Consider the following 19,985-nt stretch of genomic DNA (forward strand, 5'->3'; position numbering starts at 1 on the left):
ACAATACAAAAGACTGATGACACGGAATTAATATACTATTTCTCAAAAAGTGAGGTTGACAAGAAAAAAAGGCTACAGCACTGCAGGTTCCCAAGTTGTCTCCAACCTCAGTACTGATGCAGCTCGACGATGCTTAACTTCTCAAATCGGACGGGATGAGGTGCATTCATCGTGATATGGCCGTAGCCATTCATGGTTCTAATTCTGTAATTACAAAGCTACATAACAGTAGGAAGATTGAGTTAAACATCTGATGGTTTGAAGTCTGTTACTTTTCTATGATTCACTTTCAAGAGAGTGCTGTTCATATCATCTTTATCACCCAAAAAGATACATCTTGATAAGGGGTTTCCATTAGTTAGAAAATTAATCAAGGTGGTTAAAAGAAAGGCTCCATTCGTTACTTACACACTCCTTTAAAGATACCTGCAAACAATGAAAGAACAATCATTTGATCGACTGTAAGCTTTGACTTTCGAACACCCTCTGTTTTCATCTTTTCCATCACTTGGAAAGGGGTATGAAATAGAACTAGAGAAGGGTTATAAGAAGACTGGGTTGCAATTTGAGGCTGTGATGGCATTGACGAAGGAATGGGAAAGGTGGCATGAGTATACCCAATCAATAAAAACCCAAAAGAAGATAGCAAAGCTAGGTTTCGATCCTAGGACCTGTGGGTTATGAGCCCACCGCGCTCCCCCTGCGCCACTTTGCTTTTCATCTTCTTTATCAATCTCAAAATATAACACCTAATTATTTTCTATTTTTGGAATTGACTTTTATAACTCAAAGACGATGAAGAGAAAAAACGACAGAAAAAGAATGATCACAATGCTGCATCAATTTCCATCAATTTTGTTTATTCAACGTCACACCTCCTTTTTTCCTTGATTCATATTCTTGAAACCATGATCGTCCAGGATAGACGAGCTGATTGTCTGCAATAGCCTTCTTACTTTGGAATGAATCTGCTTGCAAGATGGGGGAGTTGTCATCAATCGTTTCTAATAGTTTGAGAAAGTTCTTTCTGAAATGTCTCGCACGAGACTTTAAGGATGCATTGATGATGAATCCATCTGTGATTGGAAGTTTTGGATCAAAGTAGGAGGTCTGAATGAATCGAGTGGTATTCTCATTCATCCTAATGAAAAGATTACAATACAAGATATCAATCAATACTTTGCCTCGTGTTAATTCTTGTTCATCCGGATGTGAAAAAGATCGAGTGGAATGTCCCACTGTCACAATACAATCTGCATAGGGATCATAAATAGTAGTCTCTGAAAACCAACAAAATCTCTTCTTAACGCAAGGTAGTTTTAAATCCATTCCAAAACATCCAAGTGTTAGAGCAAGGGGTGGTTGATCTTCATCATAGAATTGCTCTCGTTCTTCGGTCACTGACTCCACAATCGCCTTATTGTTACTCGCATGACTGTGATGAGGAGGACGGTAGGTCATGGCATGTGAAATTGACATCATTCCCTCATCGATTTTGAGTCGTGACTCTCGATCACTAAACACTGAATAGACTTTCTCAAGGGGATACGGAAATGATAAAACATACTTGTTGAGCGCATGGGGATTAGAGGTTCCAAAAGAATAGACTGTCTTTGAATAATACAAGCAAAGACCTTCTTCTTGAAGACAGAGTCGCCAATCGGGTGTATCTTCACACAAGGCAAATGCAAAATAAATGTCCTTATCGGTCAAGAGTCTGGATTCAAAATCTTTGGGTTTATATCTCACATCAATGTTTCTCCCTTTTGAAACATCAATGGCAATGCTTCGAGTGAATGTTTCTCCCATTTCGATTAAAAAATTGTCCAATAATTTGGAACGAGAAAAGAGAGGAAATTGATCCAATTTCAAATCTAAAATAATGTTGACTTCACAGGAATCAAACAACTTCGTTGGTTCCAACATGAGAAATAATTGTGTCAGTCCATCCTTAATGTCAGTGTTTAAATTTTTCGAAGTTGAGGCGGAATTGGATGTATTGCTGGCAGTGTCACAAATGATTTGATCTGGAAACATGGATTTGAAATGATAGTCAATTTTGGCCCAATTCTTTGTTATGGTGGACTTGAAATGACCCAAGTTGAGTTCTTTGACTCCAATGGTGTCAATGTAGTTATAAACTATTCGCTTTGCTTGATCATAGAGCTTATATACCATCTTGATGGTTGATTTGTTTCCCCTTTCGAATGAATCCTTTTCAAATTCTACTTTTGTGTTGTGGTAATCGTTTTTATACGACTTCATGTCTTCCAAAAACAGCAACGCTTCTTCGCTATGAGTTTCTTCCTTTAAAAATCGCTTAAAACAATTACGTGCATCTTTGTTATTTATGACTTCATCAAAGACCACCATATATCGAGAAATGAGAGAGTGTCTTCCCTTCCTTTCATTACTGCTGCTGTCCGATGCGTCTGCTGATTTAAACAATCGCATGGTTGTTTGACGGCTTTGAGATGTGTTTTTTCTTTGGACTCTAATTGTGTGTCACAGAATGTCAACATGCAACATATCAAAATCTTATCTGTGAGAGATGGAGCTCGCTGATTTCATACTTCAACAGAGGCAGAGATTAGTTATCTCCTTGGTTAAGAACAAATATGTATGAGACGAGCTGTAAAAATACATTTTAGTTTTACAGGTAGGAACTTTTTCCATGTGATGAATGGCCTCTAGGAAACACCACACTGTCCTCGTTATTGGAGGGTGTGACCGTTTGTTTCTTTCTCGACTCGTATTCTTTGAACCAAGACCGATTGGGGTACAGACGAGAGTTGTCATCGAGCGCTTGTTGAATTTTGAACACATCTGAGGCAAGTGAGGAGCTGATGTGATGTTCATTTGGCGATTGAGTGGAGTTACAACTCTTGTTGTAGAGGCGCATGGCGCTTTCAAATTTTTCAAATATGGTTTTTGCATGTTTGGTGATGATGTTTTGTGATAGAGCTTGAGAATTGAGTGGAAATTTGCTGTCCACATAACACACTTGAACGAGTCGAGTGGTAGTCATGTTCACTCGGAAAAACATGCTACAGAAGTGGAGGTCGATCACGACTTTGTCATTTGCAAAATCCTTGTATTGTTGGGAATGATCAAGTGGTAAAGTTGAATGGCCCACATTAACAATGCACTCTGCATGAGTATCGTAGATACAGGTTTGAGAGACAGAACAAACTCTTTTCTTAACTAAAGGAAGTTTCAAATCAAACCCTAAGAAACCAGATGCAATACCAAGAGGTGGGGAAGCACTATCGTATAGCTCGTCTCTTTCGTCAATCACTAATTCCTTCTGTGGATCCTTGGTTTTAAATGATTTAATAGGAGGGACATATTCAAGAGAACAACTTTCTGGTAATAGTCGATCACTTATCTTGAATCTGAAATCTCGATGACAAAATGCATTAAATACATTTTCAACAGGGAATGGAAGAATCAAAACTGATTTCGAGAGGTTCATGGAAGAACTGTCTTTGCGAAATGTAAAGTTTGCTTTTGAGTGAAACAATTTGACTTGTTTGCTATCATACACCAAATCCCAGTGTGGACTATCTTCACACATTGAAAACGCAAAATAAATGTCCTTATCTGTCACTAATTGTGTCTCAAAATCCTTTGGTCTAAATCTTACATCCAAATTTCTACCTTTTGAAATATCTACAGCAATAGAGCGTGCGAATGCCTCTCCATTGAAGTAGAGAAACAAGTGGCAACATTGTGATCGTGTGAATCGTGGAAATTGGTCGAGTTTCAAATCTAAATTCACATTCACTTTGCAAGATTCAAACAGTTGTTTTGGATCGAGCACTTCCATCATTTGTCTCACCAAATCTCTATTGTAAATAATTCTCTTTGAGTGATTTTTGGATTGATTCTGTTCACTTTTGTGAGTACCAGATGGTGTTGAAGCAGGGGAGACAGGAAAGAATATCGCAGTGGGAGAAGTTGGTGTGCGTGGGCTTTTTGGTGACGTGGGAGGGCTTCCTGTCGTGTCTACAGAAGTTTCTTCTTGCGTTGAAGTGATAAGTTGCATCAAGTATTGGATTCTGTTCCAATCTCGTAAAGTAATGTTTTGAGAATGACCCAAATTGAGCTCACTTTGTCCATGGAAATTAACATACTTGTTAATGAGTTTGTGGGCCTTGTGGTACAACTTGGTGATGCTTTTGAAAGTCGTCGAAGAAATTTGTGAATCATCTTGCAAGAAGTATTCATTGCTCTTCTTGAATTCTTTTTCGTAAACTTTGAGGTCTTCCAGAAAATTGAGAGGCTCTTCATTATGAGCCTCTTCCTTCAGAAATTGTTTGAACACTCGTCTCGCATCTTCATTGTTCATCATCTCTTCGAAAATGATCATGTAATGAGAAGCAAATTCCATTGCCTCTTTTTCGCATTCTTGTTTGGTTCGGAAGAGAGGAAGAGAAAATTTTCTTCTCGACGAGGACGTGTTATTTGATGCTCTTGAATCTTCGTTGGAATGCATGGGAGTAGAATGAAGGGATGACATTATTTTTCAATAAATAACATCATGAATGGAATGATCTCCATTCCGATACTATTCATCAGATGAAATGAAGTCTCTAAATAATATTTTCGTCTCCCGAAAAAGGAGAATAATATTGAGAGAGGCCTCGCATCCAAATAATTCTATCTCCAATTTCTTTTTTCATGAACTTCATCATGGGTCGGTGCTTGTAATAGTATTTCCTTGAGCGAACGAATATGCGCCATTGTTGTTTTATTTGTCCTTCACTCTCATTAAAGCTCTATATTTCAATCTTCCAATTTTACTTTTGAGAAAAGAGAGACATTTGCCTTATTATCGATATAAAAACCTCATCATCACGGACAGAAAAAACGAAAATTTTTTTATGCGAGTCAACATGTGGTCCAGCAACATAATTAAACCTTTCTTTTGAGGTCTCCAATTTACAACGTTGATGTGAAAGCCTAATGTGGAATTGAATAATTTCTGAAGAAAGAAAAAAAATTCAGGGATGAGTTTATTCGATGATAAACGTTGTTCGATGGTTTTATGTACATTATTTAAAAGCCGAACGTAAGATACGTAGTGACTTCCTAGCAGGCACCCCGGAAGTAAAGGTGTTTAAACTGCTCACGATAACAGCAGCAACCCCTGGGATTCGAACGCTGGACCAGTTGGCTGCCACAGTTCCAGAAAAACCACTCGGCCATATGCGGGCAGCAATTTTTAATCATTAAATTGAGAGAGCCAAACCCGAGAGTTGTTGTTGTTGGCGATTCGAGGTCTAATAAACACACAATTAACACTTAATTCTTCTTCTCAAAGAACTTCTTTGCGGTTTCATATCCCTTCTCAATCATATACTCCATTTGCTGCTTATCAAATCCAATAAAGTAACCTGGAAGCCACTCATTGGGAATGAAGGCTCTAATCTCCACCAAAGGATCATCCTTATAGGCAAGTCGGGCACTCTCTAAATCCCTCAATACAATATCCATCATAGACCCAAACATAGTTTCCAACAAAATAAAAGGCGTGGTATGAAAATCAAACACTTTCGGAAAGGGAACGGAATTAATGGCCAACAAAACATCCACAACGACACTTCCCGAAGTGAGGTTTTTACACTTCTCAATGGCATCTGTAATGGGTGTCACATATCTCACTCCGCCATCCACATACAAAGAATTGTCAATACTCACAGCAGAGAATATTCCTGGAATGGCTGAGCTTGCTCTCACTGCCGTTACGATTTGATCAAAATTCAGATGGTTCTCACTTGTGAATTCTCGATAGGAGAAGGTTGAAAGATCAGTGGCTCCTACTTTCCAGAATCGATCAGATTTTTGTAATTGTGTCCAATTTAAATGTTTTGACAAATAGCTCTCTAAGGGAGAACTGTCGAATAAGGAAGTTTTTAGAAAGAAGCCTTGAACAATTCCAAATGGTTTCCAATTTTGATAAATCAAGTCGGATTTTAGACTGGACCATTCGTTGAGAAGATACTGCACTGCTTTCACTTCTTGTCCAATTTGAAATTGACTAAATGCCACTGCATTGATGGCTCCTATTCGATGTTGAATATGCATGTCATTCCAACACCCAATGTAAAGGCATCTAATTCACTTACCTGCACTATTGCCAGTCACGACTCGATATTGAGTTTCCTCTAGAGGTCTCTTTTCGACTGAGTTGATGAATTTGTGACAATAAAGATGTTGTTAGACCTATTAAAAATTTCTTTCCATGATTTGTTGATTAATACAAACCTAAATATTTCAATACTCCAATCTCAAAAGATCCTCGATCGCCACCAGAGCCAAGAGCAAGGGAACGACAAGAAGAAAATTCTTCCTGTTTTGCAAATGCAGAAAAAGAGCACAAGATCATGCACAATGAAACAAACACTAAAGCACCACACCATAGACGTTTAGGCATTTTGTTTTTCGAAGATGAATGGAGGATTTACTGTTGCTGTCATTTACATTTTTGTAAAATGTCTTTAAAAGGAATTGAGAGTGAAGCTTAACAACAGTCAATTAATTGTCAAAAGTTGATATTGCGAAAAGAGCTTTTGGTGTAAAAGACAGATGAAGCCTGATGTGAATTGGAAGAAGAAGTGTCTTGTGATTGAGGTTGTTGCTTCGTCATGGTTTCGTTTTCGCTGTTCTCTCTTCTTACTTTTGGTCGTCCTCTTTTCTTCTTTTCTTGTTTTTGATTCGAAAAGGATTCGATTGAGTAATTGCAGAATGGATTCAAACGTAATTCTTTGTTTTGAGAGCAAGATGCATTTACCAGAAGGTGATTCGTGTGTTTGGATGAATGATTATTTCTTTTTGTTTTGTGTGGTTTGGAAATGATGTTTTTCCCACCGTTTGTTTTGGATGAGCATTTGGAAGATGATGATTTCGAGGACAAGCATGATGAGGAGAATGAATTGTCCTCTGATCCAACTTTGGTGACCACATGAGAGTGATCAAGACTTGTTGGTTCATTCATCATGATGGATTGTTGATTTACGAGAATTGTTGTTGTGGTCGAAGGAGAAGGTTCACAGAGAGGAATCCTCTCGTCAGAAACCTTTTCAGAAATGACCAAACGCATTGGAGAAACCAGATCCACCTTTTCCTCTCTCAAAGGTTGCATGCTCTGTTGTTGAAGTGGTGGTGGTGAAGAGTAGAAAGAAGGCATGGAAAGTAGTGATTGACAAGATTTAAAACTGCTACTCGTCATGGTTGGAGTGATCGCTGCAAAAGTGTCATTAGGAACTTTGCTACTTGTGAATGATGATGATGATGATCGTGCGGATGGTTGTTGTTGTTGTTGTTGTAATGAAGGTCCATCATCATCATTTCTCGCACCCACCACCATGAAAGATGGAACTCCAACATCATTTAGAGTCTGCATGCAGATTGGAGGACTTTCCATGAAGTTCAACAAAGCATGTACAACATTGTCATCATCATTACTCACAGGATGCAATTCTTCTTCTTGTTGTCCATTCAAGAGCGAGAGTGAATCGATTGGTGGTGGTTGAGGTTGTGATTGTAGAGGAGGTGTTTGTTCTGTGATGTGAGTCAACCTTGTTGGAAATATGACTGGGAGATGATTCATGGAGGGTGTTGACATGTTTGGCACATGCTGTGGGATGGTGTCGACATGTTGAAGGAAAGAATAAGGTGTTTCAATGGACAACGGAGGATTGTTGGAGAACGTCCTCTCAGGAGTCTGAAAGACACTCGCTGTTGTTTTTGTTGTATGAGAGTCCATACAATGAGAACCTTGTTCATTACCACTATCGCTGCCACCACTGACACTAATTCCAACATGAGATTGCGCACTACTGTTGGTTGTTGGTGTTTTGGTTTTGGCCAAAAAAGAAAGTTTGGAGAGAATGTTCACGTATGTTTCGAGAGGAAGCTTGTCAATGTTTTGTAACAGCCAATTCATCGTGAGTTGCAAGATTGAATGATCATCTCCCTGGTTGTTTGAATGGTCCATCGTGAGTGTATTCATTGTGGAGGCTTGATCACACATACTTATTGTTGCCCTTATGCTGCCACTTGTCATTTGATTTGGAAGAGTTTGGAGAGAAACAATGTCATCATCAGACTTCGAAGGAGGAACAAAGAGGGATGAAAACAACAACTGCATTGGATTTGCGTTCTCTTGTGGAGTGCTGTTGTTGAGGAGAAATGGACTTGGTCGTTGTTATTGAGGAAACATTTTGAAAATTTCTTTTTGAGATTAAGAGAATGAAAATGAATACAATCAATTACAACAAGCAGTTGGATTGCTCATGTTTCTACAATTTCCAAATTCAGAAAATGTTATTTGTTTTGAATGAAGAGATGCAGATACTGCGTGGGGGAAGTTAGAAAAAATTGACAAAAAAGGAAATGACTTCTTCTCGACATGGTGTTCCTGCAAGATTTTTCGACAATATTTGGAATTTTGGATCTGTCATTTGTATGAGCGCTGTAAAACATGAACAAGATGGAACGATCTTAATAAAGTATATTTTTTATATTTATCAAATAGCCGACAGATGACACCAATCATTGCCTTCAAAATTCTGTGTCAACAACCCTCTTCCTCTGGTTGTATACACTTCCACAATATCTCCTCAAACCAGCGCACGATCTTTTATGCACCCCATGAAATGCAGCGTTTTCACCTTCCCATTTAATTACAGCAGTTTCTTTATTTAAATTACGATTGTGTGTGTATGAAAAAATGTTTGCCCAAAGGTTACAACTGCATGAATACAGAGATGCATCTCATCCATTCATTGAACATTTCACAGTGGTCACCCGTTGAAGATTCAAAGTCGTCTTTTAACGACTTGTCTAACAAGATTTTCAAGCAGTCGAAGAGAGTTGCTTTCTTCGAATCTGAAAGTGAGGAACACATCAAGTGGACATTGGAAAACTTTTTGGACAACGACCCATGCGCAGCCTCCATTCTCCAAAAAGCGAGAGGTGAAGCTTTAATGACTATGTGGAAGAATTTTGGATTATTGACAAAGCTCTTAAAAGCTAACCACACAAAACACAGAGCGATAAGCAACACCTGATGATCGATGGAACAAAATTGGAAGATTTCAAATATAGGCTTTTCAATTTCTGGCATTGAGTTTGATTCTTTTTTAACCATTGAATCAATTTAGGGGAAAGAATGATGTTGGGTGAGGATTAATAATTTTTGAGAAGTGTATGTTCGCCATCCTTTCATCAATTAAGGTCTTTTAAAAAGTTCTTAAAAAGGTGATTGAGGGAATGTGAGTTGTAACAACTTGAAGATTCAGGGTTCCCCACAAACTGGCAGATCTGACAACCAAATAAGTCCAAAACTCTGAAAGGAACAACAGTTGTTGACGTCAGGAATAGAAGACTACTTTATCCAGAGTGAGGTTGGTATCGAATGAAGTACGTTAAATGTTGTTGCTTCAGCAAATAAAAATATTGAACACTATTATCCCAGCTGCGCATTATATAGGAAATTTGAGAAATCGATCACTCGTAAACGCACTTAAAGCTCGCACAGATCTTTCTTTGACTTGTTTATGTGGGGAGCTCGAGGGGAGGGTGTGATAGAATTGGAAAAGATAATGGGTGATTATGAAGATTATTCCTTTACCTATGCTAGCGCTTTATTGCATCCACAATTAAGTAGGATGGCTGCCAGAAAATTATTCGAATTTAGCCAAGATGAGAGAAGTAAGTGGGGATTTTCAGATCAATTATTAACATCGATACAAAATGGAACACTCACCCTGATCGACTCACCAGATGCACTGAAACGATGGGTTGAAAATTTTGGTTCAATTGAATTGGACAATGAAAAGGTTGAAAGTGGATTTTCATACTTCAACTTGGATACCATTGCCAATCGAAAGGATCGAGAAGCTTAATTGAAAATTATATTGAATGACATTGATTTGTGGTATCATGAACTTAACAACAACAATTCCAGATATTTTTCCATTTACAAGGATACAGTGAAAGACATTAATACAGAAGATCGTACTTCCCGGCCAAAGGTTGCAACTTACGCCCAAGCATTGACGAATATTAGATCAGAAAATAAAAGAAGACAGCAAGATGAACGAAGATTTGACAATGAAGAATGCATCAATGCCATTCTCTATTTATTTAGAGCGTACAATGCACTTCATATCGGTGATGCATTTGAAACGGTCAACATTGGTACAAGTTCCAATCGTTGGTTGACCACTCAAAATTTGCAAAATATTTTGGAATTTCTCGTCTCAAAGTGAACTTGCCAACAAAAAGTCATCCAACGAATAGTGTTACGGAGTCGATGCATCGAATTCGAGTCGATATTTCTGAGTTTATTCCACCACATAGAGTATATATATATAAACATCAATGTAAATTTACGTTTATAAATGTAAAGACAAATAGATCACTAACCAGCACTATTTCCATTATCGACTCGATATTGAGTTTCATCTGGAGGTCTCTTTTCCACTGAGTTGATGAATTTGTTTCAAAAAGATGTTGTTCAAAGTTAAGAATGTGGATGTTACGTTTTTCAAATGAAGAAAAAGATCAAAAATTATTCACAATGATACAAACTCTAAAGCACCACACGATAGACGTTTCAGCTTTTTGTTTTTCGAAGATGAATGGAGGATTTAATGTTGTTGATATTTACATTTTTGTAAAATCTTATCTTTGAAAGGCATTTGTGAGCGATAAGAGAGTAATTGTCAAAAGTTAATATTGCGAAATGAGCTGCTGGTGTAAAAGACAGGAGTAGACGGATGATATGAATTGGAAGAAGAAGTGCCTTGTGATTGACGTTGTTGATTGACCACCGTTTCGTTTTCGCCTTCATCTCCACTCACTTTTGGTCGTCCTGTTTTCTTCTTCTTTTCTTTTTTTTGATTCGAAAAGGATTCGATTGAGTAATTGCAGAATGGATTCAAACGTAATTCTTTGTTTTGAGAGCAAGATGCATTTACCAGAAGGTGATTCGTGTGTTTGGATGAATGATTATTTCTTTTTGTTTTGTGTGGTTTGGAAATGATGTTTTTCCCACCGTTTGTTTTGGATGAGCATTTGGAAGATGATGATTTCGAGGACAAGCATGATGAGGAGAATGAATTGTCCTCTGATCCAACTTTGGTGACCACATGAGAGTGATCAAGACTTGTTGGTTCATTCATCATGATGGATTGTTGATTTACGAGAATTGTTGTTGTGGTCGAAGGAGAAGGTTCACAGAGAGGAATCCTCTCGTCAGAAACCTTTTCAGAGTCCACTTTTTCCACTCTCAAAGGTTGCACAATGCAATGTTCTTGAAATAGTGGTGATGGTGGTGGTGAAGAGTAGAGAGAAGGTATGGGAAGACATGGATCTTGTTGAGATATTACAACACCACTCATTGTTGGAGTGATTGCATAAAGATATGAATGATTGCTACCTCCTCGTGTCACTAATGATGATGATGACGTTGTTATTGGTAGTGGTTGTTGTTGTTGTAATAGTAGTAGTAGTAGCAGTAGTAATGCATTTCCATAATCATTCCTCATCATCATTATTGACGGTGGAACATCCTTCCTCACGGCATCACTCACAGAAGGCCATTCTTCTTCTTCTTGTCGATTCATTCTTGTCGAATAGATTGGTTGAGGAGGAGAGGGTGTTTGACCATGTTCTGTCATGTTCAACCTTGTTGGAAAACTCATTAGGAGAGGATGAGGATTCATGGTTGGATTCATGATTGGATTCATGATTGGATTCATGATGGACACATGATGGTTTTGAGTGGTGGTGTTGGTTGTGTGGACCTGTTGTTGAAGGAAAGAAGAGTGGTATGGAGGATTGTTGGAGAAAAGAGCCGCCGTTCGATGCATGTCCTTTTCATGTCCACCACCACAACCACCACCACAACCACTTGCAACACAAGACAGTAGCGCACTAGTATTGGTTGCTGAGATCCTCTCGTTGGTCACACATGGAGAGTGTTGATTGAGAATGATGGACACGAGTGTTTCGAGAGGAATCTTGTCGCTTTGTTGTAACAGCCAATTCAGCTTGAACTGCAAGAGTGAATGGTCATGTCCATGATGAAGATGAAGAAGAGGATGATCCATCATGGGTGTACTCAAGTTTATGGAGGAATTTGTTTGATCACTCGTACTGTTCGTCATGCTGCTGCCACTTGTCTGATGTGGAACTTCATTGGATGGGAATGAGCCAAAGTCGTCACCATCCTTCGAAAAGCAGAGGGATGACATCCTTAGCATTGGATTTACTTCTTCCTCTTGTGGAGCATTGTTGTTGAGGAGGACAAGATGTCGTTGTTGTTGAGGAATCATTGACAAGTTGAAATTTTCTTTTTGTGAATACAAGAAAGTAGCAACAAACTGTTGGTACTGTTCAAGTGTCTTAAATTGAAGTCAAATGTACAGCGCTTCCACAATCTCCAAAATAGATCTTCATTATCTCTTCTCACTTGACATGATCTTTTACAACAAGTAGAAAAAGTCGTTCTTGAGTCATGTGTCACTTGTTCAATAAATTATTACTATGACGGTCATGCATGTTTGGTCGAGGATCCATTTCTTTCGAATCTTTTTGAGAAGATGACGTCATCTGTGGTTAGTGTCATGCGGGAAAATAGAGGAATCTCGATCTTTTTCTGTACTGAAATTGTATTTCTGTTGATCGATTGAACAAAATTGGAAGTTTTCAAAAATAGGCTTCATGATCTTTGTGTGTGGTTCTTTTTTAACTTTTGAATCATTTTCAGCGATCTAGAAGGAATGTACATTGGATAATTGGGTAAAACATTTGACCTTGTTGGGAGGAAAATGGTGAGATTTGGTTTTTTCGAACATTGAGAAGAATGACAGAAATGAACTTTTTCGCGTTTTGTTAAAATATTTTATTTCTTGGGATTCATACAAGATATGACCTTACATCGACGAACAGAAAACAATAGATTCTGCATCTACAGTAACGAAAATGTACAACATGAATCTCTCCTTGAAAGGAAATGTATTGACACTTTGACAACTGACATAAACCCAACAATTGTCCAAAAAAGCCTACAAAAAATGCCGCAATCTCATCCAAACACCACCAATGGTCGTAAATTCTCTCTCCCGTTACCCTCCTTCAAAAGCAGACGCTCTCTTGAAGAATCCGATGAATCTTTCATGTTTTCTTCCTATTCATCATCATCCAACAATTTACAACCACCTCCTTCTCATCATCATCATTCTACAACGCTCGAACAATCAACCATATCTATTCCAATTCCAGCCAAAAAACACAACAATCACAATCCTGAAAGTGTTTCGCCCGCAAAGAAGAATTCGTTCTTTTCAAAAACACCTCCTTCGACATCTCCGAGTGGTTTGTCTCCGATCGGGGCTTCGAATGGACCTTTTTCTCCAAAAATGTCAACAAATATTGATTATGATGATCATGCTGTGGTGCATGTGCATGGAAAGACTTTAACTTTGAAAAAGATTTGTTTTTTGGGATGTTGTGGAAGTGGTAAATCAACGTTGTTTCGACAATGTGAAATGATATTTGGAGAAGCATGTTGCGCAAAGGCTGTGGCAAGTTCCAAGTTATTCATTCAGCAGAATTTAGTAGAAGTTTTGAGAGTTTTCTTTGAGGGAATTTTAAAAGAACAAAAAGAGAAGAGCATGGTGATTGTGGATTGGAATGTGACACAGAAAATGAAAACATTTTTAAAAAGACATAGTTGTGATAGAATGTTAGGAGATCGAATTGTAGATCCATGCACATGGATGGAGTTATTGAAGGATGAGAATGTGCGGAATGTGTTGGACAATTTATACATGTACAGTGAACTCAATTTTTCAATATCTAACTGCATTGAATATTATGTACAAGAATTTGCTAGATTGACAGCTGACTGCTACACACCTACCGAGGAAGATTATGTGAAATTTGTCCAAAAAACTACTGGTGTTGTACGTAGGCAATACAAGTACAATGACATTCCCTTTGTATTGCTCGATGTTGGAGGAAATAGAAGTGAAAGAAAAAAGTGGCCTGCAGTCCTCAAAAGCTGTCACGCTCTCTGTTATGTTATTTCGTTAGCAGAATTTGATGAATATTGTTGGGAGGATCCAAAAACGAATCGTTTCAAAGAATCAATGGTGACTTTTCAAGAACTGTTAAACGGAGAGCACATTAAGAACAAGGACCTTTTTGTTATTTTTACAAATGTGGACAGATTCAAACAGAAAATCATGAAGGAAAATCGATTAGCTCTTCTGAGAAATGCCATGATGCCATTTTCCATTTCTGTAGATGTCTGTAGTGACAACCAAATCGATGAGCTTATTCAGAACATTGTTGATCGATATTTGGAAATGGATCGAGAGCGAAGAGTAACAAAACATTTTGTTATCAACGCATTGGATCGACAAGAAGCTCAAAGTCAAATGTCGGAAATACTGGACGCAATTCTGAATAGGGACGAGTAAAATTAATCATCATGTTCTGGCTTTGCGTTGTTGAACTCGATTGAATTTTGAAATGGTTATTTATATTAATCAAGGTAATGTTACGTCAAATGGACTGACTGCATTGTCCATCATGTTTTTGAGGCGCTTAGGAGCTACAACTCAACTTTAAGCATCGTGCGCTCACTGGAGCATTTGCTGCATATTTTGAATCAATTTCAGTATCTTGACGTTGCACAAAGGGATTCAATAAAATATCATAGTACTCATAAAGCGGTTCATAGTCAAATCGTTCAGCTGCTTCAATGACCTGTTGCATTAAATAATTCCTTAAGATATATCTTGGATTTGTTTGATCCATGAGAGATTTTCTGTCTTCGTTCGATAAGTGTGAAATGGATTCATGAGAGAGACGTTGAATGTATTGGGAAAGAAACTGTTTCAAGGATTGAGTGGCAAGTTCCAAATCATTGGTGTCCAGTACGTCTGAAAATCCGGTTCTGCTGCAGCTACCACTAGTAGAAGTGTTGACTCTTGGCTCCAGTGTGGCCATTAGTTTTTCAATAAAGGTCTCTGGGAGCTCACTACAATTCTTGTCCAAATCGGAGAGAGTTCTGAAAAAGTTGGTAAAATCAGCCTTATAAGTGTGCATCCACACAAGTAAACTCTCAATGAGTTCCCAATCTTTATCTCTGAGAGAATCACTGTCACCTTGGAACATGTTGAAATCGGTCACATCTACTTTCGTGTCCACTTCTGGAGCCATGTGAGGAATTAATCCAAGCTTCTTTCTGAAATTTAACAAATAATAATGCTCGAAATGAGGAGCGTAAATGGAGAGCACTTTGGTGAAGTAGTCCGTCGAATCTGGAAGGAAGGTTGGTGTCAAGGCCCTCATCAATTTTTGTAAATTCCAGTAACAAATTGCAGGTTGATTTTTGTAGCGATAGCGTCCCTCCTCGTCACTATTGTTTGGTATAAAGTCTTCATTGTAATAATCCATAAAACCAAATGGTCCATAGTCAATAGTGACACCCAGAATAGACATATTATCAGTATTAAGGACACCATGAACGAAACCGCTTGACATCCAATCAGCAGTCAATTTAGCAGTTCGTCTCACCACTTCCTTAGCAAATTGTTCTCGAATGTTATTGTTCAGAGTGACCTCTCCAGTATTCGCATCAATACAATCTGGAGTCAATAAATGAGAATAATGATTCTTAATGACATAGGTCGCTAAAAGGTCAATATTTTTCACTTCCTTTTCGTAAAGTTCACGTTCTTGTTGACCAAATCGATACAAAAATACCTCAAACGATCCAAATCGAACAAAAGTTGGGGCCACTCTCATCACAATTGCTCCATATTCATACTTTGGATTTCCATTGTAAAACTCATCTCTTAATACCGCTCTGTCCTTAGATCGAACCAAACTAAATGCTCTCGTGGTAGCCACTCCAATCTTGTTCATAAATTCGCTAGCAAAGAATTCTCGAATGGAAGATCTCAATACAGCTCTACCGTCTGCATTTCTTGAGAATGGAGTTGGGCCTGCTCCCTTAAATTGCAATTCAAACAATCGAGGAGATGATGATGACAAGGAGCCATTGTTTTGTCCATTCAATGACCTTGATGCATCAATTTGTCCTATACTAATAGCTCTTCCATCACCCAGTTGACCAGCATAATGTCCAAATTGAAAACCTCCATAACAATGAGCATAATATTTTGTATTCGACAATAATTCATAGCCTGACAAAATGTTAGCCAAACGTTGAGGAAATTTCTTGTCATCTCCACAAAATTGCTCTAAATCTTTTTTGTGTGATAAAGGAAGTGCCATGATGACTACTGTTGGCATGATTTTGGCAGGTATCCATTTGTAAATTTGATTCTTGATCCGTAGTGGCAGCTGACAAATCCACTCCGAAGCAATCTCTTGCCACTTCATTACTCGCTACTACAAATTCATATGTTGTAAATCCAGACCATTCATCTTCTAAAGATGATGAGGAGGAGGACAATGCTGTAGTGCCATTTGTAGTTGACTGTTTCGGTCGATGGAAACGATCCAACAAGAGCTTTCCCGTTGTTTGGTCATATTGATATTCTGGCAATTCTAAAGGAGTTGGATTCACAAAGGAATACATGGCATGAGGAATCTGTCGGGATTGAGTGGTTCCTACATGTTTACTTGAAGCATGAGCCTCATGTTCTCCCACCACTTGTTTCGTGAAGAAATTTACAAAATTCAACTGATCAAAGAGTTTGGTGATCATTATTGTGGTGGATAATGTTGAACAAGAGGAAGTAGTTGTGGTGGTAGTCGCGACTGTTGTTGCTGCTTTCTTAATCATCTTTGCTTTACAATGATGATTTGGATGATTCTTTTGATTCGGAGGAGAGGATGATGATTGAAAGGAACGACAAGATACACGACCGCTACTACTACTATAATAATAATAATTACAACTGAATTGGTGATTGTTTTTTTGTAAGGATTCTTTGCGAGCGAATAAATTCAAGGGTGGTGATGATGATGAATGAGGAGGATGAATAGGAGGATGACCTTGAATGAGGAGTGTTGTACTGTTGTTGTTGTTGTTGATGGTGATGATGAACAACAGGAGGAGAATGAATGTTATTCCGATGAAGAAGAATCGTACGGGTAGATGTCGTGGTCGAGGAGTCGTAAAAGTTCTAGTTTTGGAGATGAGGATCTTGATAATAAGAGAACAATGAAAGAGAGTATTGATAACTACTGTCCTTCTTTCCAAAGATGCCAAATGCATTCAACCGCTCGAGATGTTCTTTTTTAATCTTGAATATTAGTTCATTGCAGATAGACTTTGAACCATCACACACATTAGGATCAAGTAGGTAGAATTGGTTCAAGCAACATCAGGATGTGAAGTGTGAGTTTTCACACAGAATTCATTATTCTTGTTGATGGAAAACGGATGACATTGTGATTTTCGAAAACATCTGATTTGTTATTGGAACTTGAACATGCATGTTTGATTACATGATGTACTGTAGATCAAATCGGAGGTGTGGCTGCTTTAATCGATCGTAGAGTATTCTCGAAAAATTGGAATGATTCTAATATTCTCCCATATGGATTCACCTGGCACTCTACAAGACATAGTGATACTACCCAACGAACCACCAGCAGCGTCTTGTGTGTTAATCTGTACTTTCATTTCCCCGGAATACATTCCATTGTTGTAAACATCTTTGCCATCGAAAATAAATTCGAACATTGTGTTATCAGTCTTTGGTATATTCGAAATCTTTCCGACCACGTCGATGACATTTTCATAGTGCATTTTAATACTATCACCTTCTTTCACTTCTCTCATCGGTTTGGGGAACTGCACATATTTTTCGTGGGTAGTATCAGTGACGAGTTGGAAAAAATAATTAACTAAGGTTGTGGGATGATAGTTAGCTGTTACTCTTTGAATACAACTATTGTATGCGCAATCAGTGGTTGGAGTCATTCAAAAGAGGGCATTACTTTCCCTTAATTTCAATTCCTTCTGAATGGGCAGAGTGTTTGGCGTCATGGGACGTGTTTTTCACTCTGTTCTAAGGGTACCAGTGTGAGGGCATTATTGTGGAGGAGAGTTGAGATTGAATCTAATGGGTTCGCATTTGGGACGCATATGGAAAGCCAAGTTAATCATTCTCGTGAAACTTTAATGTCTGTGACATGTTGCTTTTAATTAAGTGCTGTCACTGGGTGGCTTTGTTGGTTCCAAAAGTGTCATTGTTCAATGATTACTTAGGAACAGCAAACACTTGCAGAATATTGGTAGTTTTAGGATGGTGGATTCCTGAAGGTGGTGGGGGAAAGACCAATGTTATGACCTTAATTGTCGTTTATGTTTCTAGTAGTAGTAGAAGTTTATTCATGGCATATTACACCAGAATGCGCCTGGTGAGAGAAATAGGAGCTGTTAGATTGATGCTAAGATGTTTGATGTATCCTATGTACGTGTGGTAGAATAAACTCAGAAATTTCTCGAATCGATTTTAATCGTTGGATTACTTAAATGGAGGTATACACTGATTCAACAAAAACCCCTCTCAGAGGATACTTGCGATGAAAGACACTGTTCAATTGTTACTGATATTAGTATAACTAATCATGTCTACTAGCATCTCTGTCTCATCACTGGAAAAAAATTCAGCTCTTTCGTCATTCTCTGCCTAGCGATAAAATTGTTCCCCAATAAATTGGTACGGCATCAATTCATACATGATAGAAAGACAGTAGACCAACACAAACGAGGGTGCTTTTCAATTATTATCGCCCTGCTTGCAGTGGGAATGTGTTCAGTCGTTGTAATGTATCCACACTCCTGATTCCACGAGGTGGGTTCCCTCTTACATTCAATCGAGTTGAACTTCAATATGTGCTCTCGATGCTTTGCACATTACTGAAATGATGACCTGTCATGTCGGTTTTACTGAGCTTTTCCAAAGACTTTTTTTAGTTGTTTCAGCTTAATCATTGAAAGTCTTAAAGTTGTCAGAAAAAATGTCTTCACAAAGAACCTTCAACTTTCGTTCCGAACATTCCTCTCAATCTCCTTCTTCGAAAGATCCATCATGCAGCAAACAAAAAGATTCGACAAAGCCCAATGCTTTTTATTCTTTAAAGATGAATAAGAATACTGTTTACCAAAATAGGACATCACGAGGTGGCACCCTCTATCTGTCACGATCGACATGCTTCACGTTGAGTTTTGTGATCCTCTTCGGATTCATCAATATCTTCTTGTGTTTAATCTTCTCCTCCACTCGTACTCTACTTTCTCATCAAAATATCATTCCATTCACTGGTTGGAATCATTTAACAAAAAGTCTCTCCCTTCCGTGTTCTACATTGTTTCATGCCATTTGGTCGGTCTTTACTTTTACCTTGTTTTTATTGGACAAGTGTTTGGCCAAGTTGTCGGGAAAGCCATCATCATTGACTAAATTATTTCCAATTAAAACTAATGGGAGTAATGGAAATGGAAAAAGCTCCTACAGTCGTCGAGTTCCAGAGATGTTATTATTAACGAGTGTCTTATTGGGAGGATTTTGGGGAGGTTTGATTGGAATGATTGGTTGTTGTCATAAAACTAGAAAATGGAAGTTTTGGTTGGTAGAAGTGATTGCTTTTGTTCTACATGTGGTTTTACAGAGTCAAATTTTGGTCTCTGAGACCAATCAAACCATAATGTAGAATTCTTAACCACCGACATTGGTGATCGATCAACTAGTACCTGTTGGAACACACATTGACTTTGAGAACATGGTTGTCCAAATGCATTGCATGGCCATCCAACAACCGCTTCATCATAGGTGTGTCCAAGAGCTCCCTCCCGTATGAGAAAAAAGGAACAGCTTCCAATTATTGAGAGGAATCGCTCTATTGACAATCTCTCGTCTTGGAATCAGACCATCTCTCTCTATGGTGATGAGACCTTTCTTTCATGGAGATTCTCT

At 38.3% G+C, this 19,985-nt stretch overlaps 9 protein-coding genes across 9 annotated transcripts; 3 read left to right on the forward strand and 6 right to left on the reverse strand.

Moving 5' to 3' along the window:
* Window positions 1–849: 849 nt before the first annotated feature.
* FDP41_012992 (uncharacterized protein) lies at window positions 850–2,454 on the reverse strand (the record flags this gene model as incomplete). Its single annotated transcript, XM_044703572.1, has 1 exon — window positions 850–2,454. One exon carries the CDS (start codon window positions 2,452–2,454, stop codon window positions 850–852), a length of 1,605 nt encoding a protein of 534 aa, XP_044565917.1.
* A 199-nt stretch (window positions 2,455–2,653) lies between these two features.
* Window positions 2,654–4,522, reverse strand: FDP41_012993 (uncharacterized protein; the record flags this gene model as incomplete). Its single annotated transcript, XM_044703573.1, has 1 exon — window positions 2,654–4,522. One exon carries the CDS (start codon window positions 4,520–4,522, stop codon window positions 2,654–2,656), a length of 1,869 nt encoding a protein of 622 aa, XP_044565918.1.
* A 785-nt stretch (window positions 4,523–5,307) lies between these two features.
* Window positions 5,308–6,439, reverse strand: FDP41_012994 (uncharacterized protein; the record flags this gene model as incomplete). The annotated part of the gene is made up of 3 exons (XM_044703574.1): window positions 5,308–6,068; window positions 6,132–6,188; window positions 6,271–6,439. The coding sequence occupies 3 exons, from the start codon at window positions 6,437–6,439 to the stop codon at window positions 5,308–5,310; spliced, it is 987 nt and encodes a 328-aa protein (XP_044565919.1).
* Window positions 6,440–6,547: 108 nt separating this feature from the next.
* On the reverse strand, window positions 6,548–8,038 carry FDP41_012995 (uncharacterized protein; the record flags this gene model as incomplete). The annotated part of the gene is made up of 1 exon (XM_044703575.1): window positions 6,548–8,038. One exon carries the CDS (start codon window positions 8,036–8,038, stop codon window positions 6,548–6,550), a length of 1,491 nt encoding a protein of 496 aa, XP_044565920.1.
* A 1,528-nt stretch (window positions 8,039–9,566) lies between these two features.
* Window positions 9,567–9,914, forward strand: FDP41_012996 (uncharacterized protein; the record flags this gene model as incomplete). Its single annotated transcript, XM_044703576.1, has 1 exon — window positions 9,567–9,914. The coding sequence occupies one exon, from the start codon at window positions 9,567–9,569 to the stop codon at window positions 9,912–9,914; it is 348 nt and encodes a 115-aa protein (XP_044565921.1).
* An 822-nt stretch (window positions 9,915–10,736) lies between these two features.
* On the reverse strand, window positions 10,737–12,350 carry FDP41_012997 (uncharacterized protein; the record flags this gene model as incomplete). The annotated part of the gene is made up of 1 exon (XM_044703577.1): window positions 10,737–12,350. One exon carries the CDS (start codon window positions 12,348–12,350, stop codon window positions 10,737–10,739), a length of 1,614 nt encoding a protein of 537 aa, XP_044565922.1.
* A 741-nt stretch (window positions 12,351–13,091) lies between these two features.
* Window positions 13,092–14,501, forward strand: FDP41_012998 (uncharacterized protein; the record flags this gene model as incomplete). Its single annotated transcript, XM_044703578.1, has 1 exon — window positions 13,092–14,501. One exon carries the CDS (start codon window positions 13,092–13,094, stop codon window positions 14,499–14,501), a length of 1,410 nt encoding a protein of 469 aa, XP_044565923.1.
* A 127-nt stretch (window positions 14,502–14,628) lies between these two features.
* FDP41_012999 (uncharacterized protein) lies at window positions 14,629–16,762 on the reverse strand (the record flags this gene model as incomplete). Its single annotated transcript, XM_044703579.1, has 2 exons — window positions 14,629–16,292; window positions 16,336–16,762. 2 exons carry the CDS (start codon window positions 16,760–16,762, stop codon window positions 14,629–14,631), a joined length of 2,091 nt encoding a protein of 696 aa, XP_044565924.1.
* Window positions 16,763–19,029: 2,267 nt separating this feature from the next.
* Window positions 19,030–19,722, forward strand: FDP41_013000 (uncharacterized protein; the record flags this gene model as incomplete). The annotated part of the gene is made up of 1 exon (XM_044703583.1): window positions 19,030–19,722. The coding sequence occupies one exon, from the start codon at window positions 19,030–19,032 to the stop codon at window positions 19,720–19,722; it is 693 nt and encodes a 230-aa protein (XP_044565925.1).
* Window positions 19,723–19,985: the final 263 nt, after the last annotated feature.

This window comes from Naegleria fowleri (genome assembly GCF_008403515.1).
Source record: "Naegleria fowleri strain ATCC 30894 chromosome Unknown tig16, whole genome shotgun sequence".
In the NCBI taxonomy this organism is placed as follows: domain Eukaryota; phylum Heterolobosea; class Eutetramitea; order Acrasida; family Naegleriidae; genus Naegleria; species Naegleria fowleri.